This window comes from Galeopterus variegatus, unplaced genomic scaffold (genome assembly GCF_000696425.1).
Source record: "Galeopterus variegatus unplaced genomic scaffold, G_variegatus-3.0.2 Scaffold7209, whole genome shotgun sequence".
NCBI lineage: Eukaryota > Metazoa > Chordata > Mammalia > Dermoptera > Cynocephalidae > Galeopterus > Galeopterus variegatus.
In genome coordinates this window covers 101,287-112,000 of record NW_007733320.1, presented here as the reverse complement: position 1 = coordinate 112,000, position 10,714 = coordinate 101,287, and the positions used below count along the sequence as shown (strand labels likewise).

Genomic DNA, 10,714 nt, shown 5'->3' with positions numbered 1-10,714 from the left:
GCCAGACACATTGCTGCTACCTGGTGTTTGGCCAAACTCCCCACCTAGTCCCAAAGAACACACCACATTCCTCCTGTCCATTTTAACCCACACGAGGCTCTGTGGATTTATAGAGCACACTCCTGGGAACCAGAAACCAGCCCCTCACTGCCTGGTTGCACCCCCAAAGAGATTTTCGCTCTATACAGATAGTTACTGTGTTTTTAATATTAGAAGTGCCAGTGAAACGGCAATAGTAAACCTCATTGCTAGCCCCCTACACTGGTGCCCACTTTCCTCTTCCTCTGGGTAGGGAGCCCTGGATTTAGTTTTCCACCTTTTCCTCCTATCCCTTCACACTGTGTCACCCCATTGCTTTCTTATAAATCCCATTTTTTGCCTAACATTAATGAAAGCTCCACCTGAAAGGGCAATATAAAATAGTATCGCCTGCAAGTTTGATCCTAGAAATGACAAATACACTAATGAAGGAAAGAAATTACAGTGACACCTTAAATCATTCACCATCTTCCTGTTCATTGTACACCTCTGCTGGGAGACTGGGATGCTCTTAGTAAATCCTTGTTTCATTAACAAGAGGCTTACTGATGTTAAAGCCCAGAAAAGTTGGACTGTGGACTTGGGGAAAAAATAGTTACCAACACTAAGAACCATGATTAAAAAGACCAGAGATAACTAAATTGAGCCACCATTGTAATGTGACAAAAGAACATGTCCCACCTTGCCTGGCCAGCTGGCTCAGGTAATTCTCTAGGTCGCTCACACCGTGGCTGGTAAAGTAACTGTAATACTGGAAAACGGTGATGACTTCTGAGGAGAGGGTGGAGGAAAGCAGAGGCTCAGCCCGGTCCAGAATCTGGGACACCAGGGTTTGAAACACTATTTGGAAAAGAAAGATACAAAGCAGCTTAAAAGCATGACCATTCATTCATTCATTCAATAATTCATTCCGTATAAGATAGAATGAGGTGTGTAAAGTGAACTAATCTTCGCTGTGCAGCTGGGGGCCTTTTGCATACGCACACTCCTGTGTACCTGCCATTTAGCTCAAGACAGAGAAGACTGCCAGCAACCTTAACAAGGTTTCTTGTGCCCCTTCCCAGTCTATAGCTACCCCACCCCCACCACAGGTAACTAATAATCTGACTTCTATCAATATGAATTAGTTTTGCCTGTTCTTGAACTGTATAGAAAAGGAATTATGCAGTATAGGCTTTCTGTATCTGGTACCTTTTACTCAACAAAGTATCTTTGAGATTCGCCCAAATTGTTGCTTGTAGCAGTAATTGATTCTCCTTTTCAAAAACTGCTGTGTAATATACACTATGATATGGATATACTATGATTTATCCATTCTCTTGTGGGCATTTACGTTGTTTCTAATTTTTGGCTTTTGTGAATACACCTTCTTATACATGCCCTTTCTTGTGAACATAAGCACTTATTTTACTTGATATATTTACGAATGGAATTGCTAAATGTATCACAGGGTGGGAGATGTAGTGAGCTTTAGTAGACATGACACGTTGTTTCTAATTTTTGGCTTTTGTGAATACACCTTCTTATACATGCCCTTTCTTGTGAACATAAGCACTTATTTTACTTGATATATTTACAGAAATGTACAGGGAGACTTAGAGGGTGTTTTAGGCTGAAGGGGAGATTACCTAGAAGACCTTGTTTCCACTGAATATCTGACGTGAAAACAGACACAGATTTCTGACTTTATGAAAGAGCCCCGTAGCCAGACCACACAAATTCAAAGGCATCTTCCCCATGTCAAGTTCTCGATCTAAAACTCTCAGACCCAGGGACTCTCCTGGAGGCCTCCAAATCCACATATTTCTACCTTTTCCCAGCAGGGTTTGGAAGATCATCCATTTGACACTCAGCTGCTATAGGAGTTGTCTTAGCCAGCTCCATGGTGCAGAACAATCCTGATTATCTGTCCCTAAAGAGAATTGCACTAGCAGAAAAAGTGTAAAAGTTGGCCTGTGAGGTGCACACTGTTTCTGTGTCTGACTTCCTGAGGTGGAGGCCCCTATAGAAGGAGCTATGTGTTTGCTGATTTGACTCAGAAGGCTGAACTGTGGCATAATGAGCCCACCTAGTATGGAGACCTTACCCTGCGCTATGGCCTAAGAATGTGCTTCTGTCTTCCCGACAAAGCAGCAAACAGGCACAGACACTGGAGTGGGCTAGTGGAGTCATTGCTTCCACCACCGTGGGCGGTGCTGTGAGTGGCAGATGCTTACCTTCAACCACAGAACTGATGTTTCCTATGTTCTCATCGCTGACAGCTGCTAGTTTCTCCATCACTTTGATCTGCCTAGAAAGCTTCTCTAAGAGGTTTCTTGCCACAAATGGGGTTTTGCTTGAGAAAACAATTTGCTGATAAAACAAACAAAACCACTGTTTCAACTATGCTATAGTCAACAGAGCTTTCCCTCCCCAGCCTCATCCTTCCTGAATGTGGTGGTGAGTCTAAATAAACTCATACAGTGCCTTTGTTCCAGCTTGATAACGCTCCTCATTCCATGCCAGTTACGACATCTGATGAAATCGGACAAATTTTTGCTGCTTTAGACTTTTTTCATGCCTGTATATATTCTGGAATTTTCTCAGTAGTAGAGCTGCAAGGTTATTGTAAAGCTCTTTCCTTTTATGTGTTGTAAATCTGATCTTCCTCTTTGAAACTTGGAGGGCACATTTGGACTATCTTGGCATGTAAGCAGAAAGAAATTTGTTTTACAAGTACAGTAATTTTCCACAGCATGGTTTTATTTTATTGTTTTCAAGCTGAAAACTAAGAACAGATTGTATAATAACTATAATTACAATTAGAGCTATCTTAGAATTAATGAGTGCTTACTGTATACCAGGCACTGATCTGAGCCCTATATATGTATTAGCTCATGTTATTTCTCAGAACCCAAAGAGGTGGGTCCTATTGATATCTGATTTTACTGATGAGAAAACTGAAGCACAGAGAGGTTAAGTAACCTGCCCAAGGTCACATAAGCAGTGAGTGGTTTCATTTGTGTGTATGTCACAAGAATGAAGAGGCCTGAGAGAGGAAAGGACATAAGTCACTTGCCGCCTGGTGGTTGGTCAGCTGGTAGGCATGGATGCAGGAGGCAGACCTGTACCACCATGCCGGACTGTCTAAAGCATTTGGACTCTAAAACAAATAGGCTTTTCAAACTCAACACTCTAGTGTAACAATTATGTACTAGTGCCTTTCATGTAAGTAAATATAGTAGAAATAAACTATGTTTAAAAAATAATTATAGCTAATAATTATATGATTCTTATTGAATGCCCATTTTTATCTCTCTGCAATTAGATACTAAATGAATAAGTATACTCACTGATTCAGGAGTGCAAGTGAGAAATTAAGTCTCTAATCCTCACTCTTTCAACCTATGTCTTTATAGCCACCTCTTTTGTGTTTCTAGTGCTGAGCTTCCCCACAGAAGAGGTGAATTGTTATAACTGTGGTCTTATCAGAGGAACAAACACTGCAATGACTATTGCATGTCGATTAGTCTTTGGGAGAAAACATTCACTCCAGCATGGAAGAGAATTCTCTTATGACTCAGAAAATAACACCTCTAAAAGGTAAACAGGTGGTTTGCTTGGCACACTGTCAGGCTCAGCAAGTATAAAGAGGTTTGAGAACTCTCATTCAAATGGTTGGTGAGTTGAGGAAGGACAGGCATGGCCATCAGAATGTTTGCTCAAATCAAAGCAGGACTGGTCTCTTATTCCTCAATTCTCTTTTCCCCAGGGAAACTAAGAAACGGGAGCACTTTCCTGGTATGTAATCAACCCCAGGCTCTCAGACACAAGTGTGGTCTCTAATCCTACCTGAACGAGTTGGGTGCAGTACTGTAGGTGCCTAACGATGGTGATGTCCAGGCTCTCATTTCCTGTGGTCAGTGGGAGAGGGCTTCCTGCCACACTGGTCCCAACTCCTGTGTCTTCAGTCAGCGCTTCACTAAGGTGCCCCCTGGCTTCCGGGTGAACTGACCTGTAACTGGCGAAGCAGGAAGGTGGGTGAGACATTAGCTATTTCTGTCTGTGTACAAACCACACATCAACTCAACACGGCTCAGTTCAGGCCCCTAACAGCACCCACTGAAAACAGTCTTTCATTTGCCTACCTTGAAAAATAAAGACACCTTTCAAAAATGACTTAAGTCAGCCCAGTCACCAATTTGTTTAGTGTTAAAAGACCATGCAAACAAATTGCTTTCCAGAGTTTTCTGTTTGCGCCTCAAGCACAATGATCCATTTATGAAGTTACTTTACCAAGGAGTCTTTGAAATGTGTGCTCATTTTGCAGTTGTTGCACTTTCCTACTCTATTGATGGGGTGATTTGCCAAATTTTCTGGGATTAAACTGTCCTCTGTAATTGTGGTTTTCAAGAGCAGTACCATTAAGAAATAATCTGTCAAGGCTTTTTCCTGGCCTCAGATCAATTGCTGCTTGAAGAAAAGGAAAAAGGAAAGCTGCCAAGAAGAGAGACACAATGTTCTACTGTGGACAAAAGTTAAAAAGGGTGTTTGAATATTTAGAGGCATAGCTTAGTCCTGCCTCTCATGTTTTGTTGAAACTCCACTGTTGAACTGTCTAAAGTTATATCATCATGGGCACTTACATTAAAAAAAAAAATCTGTTAGAGTCCATTAGCTAATTTTATTTTTAAAATGAATCGGTGTGTTAGGGAGGGAGGGAATAGCAGTCTCTTTTCACAGATGGAAGGACTGATTAGCAGAAGTGTTAGCGAGAGTGTCCTGGTTCACACAGCTAGGCAGATACAGTGCAGATTTTGGCCTCTAGCCCCACACTCCTTTGTGTCCACAATTTTAAAAGATCATGCACCACAGCTTAGAGGCTTTCAATGCTTCACTCCCATTCACAATTACCTCCAAGGAGAAAACATGACCTTGTGTCCTGGCAGTCAACACGTGGCTGTCAACACATATTTAAAACACACACACGCATTTTTTTCCTAATACTTCTGATGATGGACAGTAAGATTGATCAAATTAGACATATTTAATATTAATGTTCTATAGTATGTTCAAAAGCTGCAATGTCTTAAACATTTTTTTGGTTAAAATGCTTCTTACAGCAAGAAGAAAAAATATTTGGAACGATGTCTGACCTTGATATATCATGTAGCAACTTAAGCTAACAAGGATATAGAAAAATTTTTGGTTAAGAAGCATTTCACAAATTCAGTGAAGCTAGACAAATCTCGATGTAGAATGTAGAAGTATAATTTAAACATTACATTCATTTAATACATTTTCTTTGCTGTGCTCCCAGTTTGCTCAAGGGATAAATTCTAGCTCCCATGTTTTTGTTTTTGTTTTTCCTGGTTTTATTCTGGAATAAGAAACCTTTGAGAAACAACAAAAACCCAAAACAATAACATCTCCTGCAGAGAGATTTGTGAAGGTTGAACAGCCTTGCTTGTTGTAACTTGAAAACCTGTTTATGTCACGTTGTGCCAAAGGTAAAGATGGGTGGGAAATCCACCCCTTCCTCTGGGAAAGCCGTTGTATATTCTTTCACAGCAATTGATGGAGGTGCTTGGTTTGCTTCATTGGAAGTTACTAAATGGACCCCAGGCTCTAGTTCTAAAAACATGGTTTGGCTGCACAAGGACCCCTGATGGAGAAAGTGAAAATGACTTCATTTCCTCTCCTTCCTCCCAGAAGGTCACATTCTCCACCTAGGGGGCTGTCGATCCAGTGGCCATTATCGGTCATTCTCTCTTACATTCTAAGGGAAATATACACTGTGGGGCTTAAACCCATGATCTGTGGATTTGATCTATACATTGATGAGCTTAATCTCATGCAAAGACTCGCTGGGCTGAAGGGAACCAAGAAGCAGATAAAGGAAAGCAAAGCACAAAACAAACACGTCCGAGGTAAGATGCAAACCAGGGAGAACCAGGTCCAAATTTATCACCCAATAAGAATTCTCTAGAAATGTAGTATACATAGTTAATTTGGAATTAATCAGGGTCAAGTTGTAGACAGTGAGCCCTACAAGACGTATGTGTACACATGTACATGTACACACGCACTGTCATGCAAAAATTTCCCCTTTATTTATAAGGAAGAAAAGCAACTTATTTTTTCTTAAGCAACCCAAAAGAAGTAAACAATATTTAAAAGTTGTACTTGACAATAAAAAGGAACCGTATGTCAATTGTAAGCCCAGTTATTCATGTAGGGAGTTTCATCTTTCTGGAAATGTGCACCAGGTCCCCTCTGATAATAACAAAGATCTACTGTCCCAGCTATGACAGAAGAAATATAAGCAGACACCTCAGACTTACCTGTTTTTTTCAGTCTCAGTGTCTGAAAATACTGAATCAGCACCTCCTCCAACATTACAAACCTCATCACCATCCTCTTCTTCATCAAAATCAGAGGTATTCAGGAAATCAAAGCTTTCTAAAGCACTTTCAACTGTAAGACTTAAACTGGAAGACCTGCTGCGGCTTACTGCTGGCTTGCACTGCAAAGGTAGAACGCACCAGGGAGAACATCAACACATCCAGAAGAGAAACAGGACACACGACACCCAGATGGAGATGTGACATTTTCTTTTTTCAAGTTTTATTTTTTGTTGGCATTTTAAAAATGCATTTATCATCTTCATATTCAAAAAAGAAGTACCACCATGGATAAATTGGTACAATATCTGGGATTTGTTCCAAAATAATCCAGAAGCAAGTAAACAGGTATAAGAATAGATGAAACAAGATTGGCCATGAGTTTGGGGAAGTTGGAGAATGGGCACGTTGGGATACATTATATAATTTTCTCTACTTCTGCTTGAAATTTTTAAAACAGAATGTTAAAAAAAAATAACAAAAAAACCGGCAACCAGAAAGCCTTGGGAAACAGAGCTATATTCCCTCTGCCTCATGCTCATTCCCAAGTAAAGTACAACCAGCAGACAAATGTTGAGTCACTGAATTAGAGCTGAATACTAACCAGTCTCTAATTCCAAGTGGCAATATCCTCAGTGTCCTGAGACAGGAGCTAGCTATCTAAGGCATCTGTTCTAAAGGACTAACAAAACAAATCCCAGAAACAGAAAACTGCTCAAATTCACCTAGCTCATGCTCCCGAGGTAAGAAGTCGTGCATTTAATGTTTATTCACAGTGTATAATTTTTTCTTTAAGCATCGAGGAGACAATGAATGGCACAGTCATGACAAGAAGTAGCCCTGCTTCCTCTGGAGCTCTGCCTTTGAAGGAACAAGTCCCATTACATCCCTGATGAGGAACTGGAGTTATGAGAACAAACCCATCCTACAGACTGGAGAATTCTATATTACCGGACATAAGCAGAAACACTACAAACAGAATAATTCCAGTTGCTATGGGCACAGAAATGGAGAAAAGCATTTCCAAATATTCAAGAGGATGCTGGGGTGGATTGAACGGGACAAGTCCTGCAAGTAAGAAGCACTATATGTCCTTCATCCAGTTAGGTGTCACTCCTTGCCGATTTCTCAGCACAAGGTAAGAAGGATCTCGTGGGGATCTGTCTCTGACACTCAAGATGGCACAAAAGCACATGGGAAAATGCCTTTCAGTCTTTTAAATCACAGTTGTCTCATTCACCCTCAGTGATCTCCGTCCAAGAGGCAGCATCATTTAGTTTCTGATCCTCAAGATGTTTAGTACCCTAGGAATGTGAAGGGGGGAAAAAAAAGAGAAAGCTTTGTCCAGCTGATGCTTTAATTCTGGCTGGAGACAAAGCCACCTGCCCCAGACCTAAACTCTACTGACATTTTCAGTCTCAAAGGGAGAGAGGGAGCTGGTCTGGACTCAACCACTTGTAGGGTCTTCTTTCCTAAGCTAGCTGTCTGCACAACATAATCTTGTACAGTATGGATGTGTTTAAATATTGGTCATAACAAAGAAAGGGGCAGTTGAGGATTTTAGTAATGGGATAGTTTTGGAACAGCAGCAGACTGAAATAATACTCTGGAAAGAAATCTGTGACCACCAGGTTTTTATAAGACTAACAGATAATATGCTTAATGTTTCCTGGTGGATTGAGCTACTTATCAGCATCGTAGATGCCTGGAAACAGGAGCTGCCATCACCATTGGCTTTCTTCAAGGCATTTGCTTTAGGTGGAGTCAATTTGTGCTTCAGCTCTTTGAAATGAACATCTTTTGCCCACAAAGCTGGTTAACTGTGCAGAAAAGATGTTCAGTTGAACACCAGATAAGCAGCCTCCATGCACGAGCCCTGAGCTGATGCTTTCAAGCTGTTTTACAGAAAGCAGATTCAGAGCACCCTTCCCTGCTTCTCAGAGGCTGAACTAATCTGTCATAAACATTCAAAGGCCTGGAGAGTCAGAGCCTGAATTATCACTGCCTTGGGCACAAATCCCTCCAGAGCTAGGCTACCATGACTCAGTAGAGAGGGATAAGATGGTCAGAAAAGCCTTGGGAATGTAGTTCCACCTGTCATTGCAAAGGCCACATCTGAAAACAGTCATACAAAGGAATGCAACAGCCTTCTGCAGGTTGGTTGTCAGTTTGCCACTACCACCTTGCTTTCAAGCCTATTTTATAGAACAGGTCCTTAAAGAGTTGCTCTTTCAAGAGAAAGGATCCAAGTTCTCTTCCGCATGACAATATAAATCAGAGTGGCAAAGGAAAGAATGCTAGAAGTGGCAGTGAGATTTGAGACAAAAATTTAAGTTCTGTCTTCTTGTGCAATGCTTTTAAAAAATGATCTGTATGCCAGGTGGAGACAGATGCATTCTGATAGAGCCATAATGAGCTCATTATTAAGACCTCCCACCCAAGAGAAAATCATTCCTCTCAGTCCTACCCTCCCAGTTCTATGCTAGGCTGTCTGATCACGGAGACAGATGCATTCTGATAGAGCCATAATGAGCTCATTATTAAGACCTCCCACCCAAGAGGAAATCATTCCTCTCAGTCCTACCCTCCCAGTTCTATGCTAGGCTGTCTCACGGACTGAGGAAGCTACCTCTGGTGGAGTCCGGAGTTCCCTGGTTTCTAGAGTATGACTGATGATTATTTGCTGATGATTAATCTGAGATCTGAATTTACTGATTTGGGCCAAATCCAGGAGAAAGGAATCCTCCCACAGGCAGTGCTGGAGTAGGAGTGAGGGAGATGCCCGTGGTTCTCACATCAGGTCGGGCTAACTCTGACTCTGATCAGGGAAGGTGTTCCTGAATTCCTGATACTTTGGAAGGGACCCTGTCCAGTAACATTTGTGAGACTATGATGATCAAACTGCCACCATTTCACATTTGGGATTGGGATGATTAACTCTGGAACTGGAAGAGTTCAGACATTCTTCAGAGCTCTTAACTCCTAAGAAAACTGAAAGTTAAATTGAAAAAAGTTAAAAAAACTAAAGTTAAGTTGATCTTTGGAAAATAAAAATTAATATGTGTTCTTGGCATTAAAAATCAATACCATTTAAATGATGAATATCTATTGATCCTGTGATTGGACAGGATTTTAAAAAAATTTAAAAAGATACACTATCTTAAATAGATTTCTGGCTTAGGGCACCTCTCTCCAAACCTAATCCAATTTCTCTGAAAACGTACTTACTTTTAGAATATCATCCAAATGCATAACTTCTTGGTTCAGATCCTGAAACTCTTTATACTGCTCTTTATGTGGTTCTAACACAAGGAAAAGCCCATTAAAGGCATCCTCTAAGCTTCCATCTAGAAAAGATCTACAGCCTTCGGATTCTCCACTGATGGAGCCCTCAAAGAGCAGCCTCTCTGTGACCCCTGGCACCTCTGCTGAGGTGAGTCTCTTGACCAGCTGCTTTGTGATGTTTCCTTCAGACATGTCCAGTTCCACAGGCTTGAGTTCAGAGGCCTCATCGGACTCTTGCAGAAGTGCCTCCGCAACACCATTCTCAAGGAACAGGCGCTCAACCCCGGCACCCGTGGATTGGCAGCAAGCCTCAGTCGTGGCCGGGGTGGGTTTCCCAGGCTCCTGCGTACCTTCCTTCAGGTGTGACTTTGGCTCTTGGCCTTCTCCCAAGGAGGTCCTGGAAGATGCTGAGCTGGTGTCATCCATGCCCTCATTCTGGGAGGACAGGCTGCTGTGGTTCCGCTCTGCAGGAGTGATGGTAATTTCTGGATTTGCTGAGCATGAGTTGGAGTGAGAGCCAACTGAGGTGGAGGTGAGGGTGCAGTCCCCATTGGGCAGGTCACTGAAGCTGAGAGACAGTGGCATTTTCTCCTCAGCTGCCTTTCCACTTTCAAAGATGTCATCAGGTAGATTTGACTGTGGATAAAAGGCACTTCATTATTATTTCCAATATAAATGATGCATTTGGCATGGTTTATTCCCAGACAAAATGTAAGGCAACTAAAATTAAAAAACCAGAACTTTCAGAATATTAACATTTTCTTTTTTGGTTTGTATATGTCTGTATATGACTGGCAAAAGAAAGCAAGCCATTAAAAACTGTTTCCACTGTTGAATCTAGGTGAAAGTTCATGGTACTATTCTTAGGTTTGACATTTTTCAAAAGAAAAGGTTGGAGCAGAGGGATGGTGCTTGTTTTCTAAATCCCAGGATCTCCCAATATTTGGCAGCCATAATTATGAATAACACTACTGATTTTTCTTTTCTTTTCTTTTTTTTTTTTTTTT

General features: G+C 41.4%; 1 protein-coding gene across 1 annotated transcript in view; it reads right to left on the bottom strand.

Moving 5' to 3' along the window:
* Nucleotides 1-6,623: 6,623 nt before the first annotated feature.
* The window catches only part of LOC103607173 (protein FAM65B-like), a 65,819-nt gene continuing 61,728 nt past the window's right edge, over nt 6,624-10,714 (bottom strand). The window contains exon 14 of the mRNA XM_008591709.1: nt 6,624-7,726. Coding sequence (XP_008589931.1) covers nt 7,655-7,726 — 72 coding nt within the window. The 3' untranslated portion in view covers nt 6,624-7,654. The remainder of the gene's footprint in view (nt 7,727-10,714) is intronic.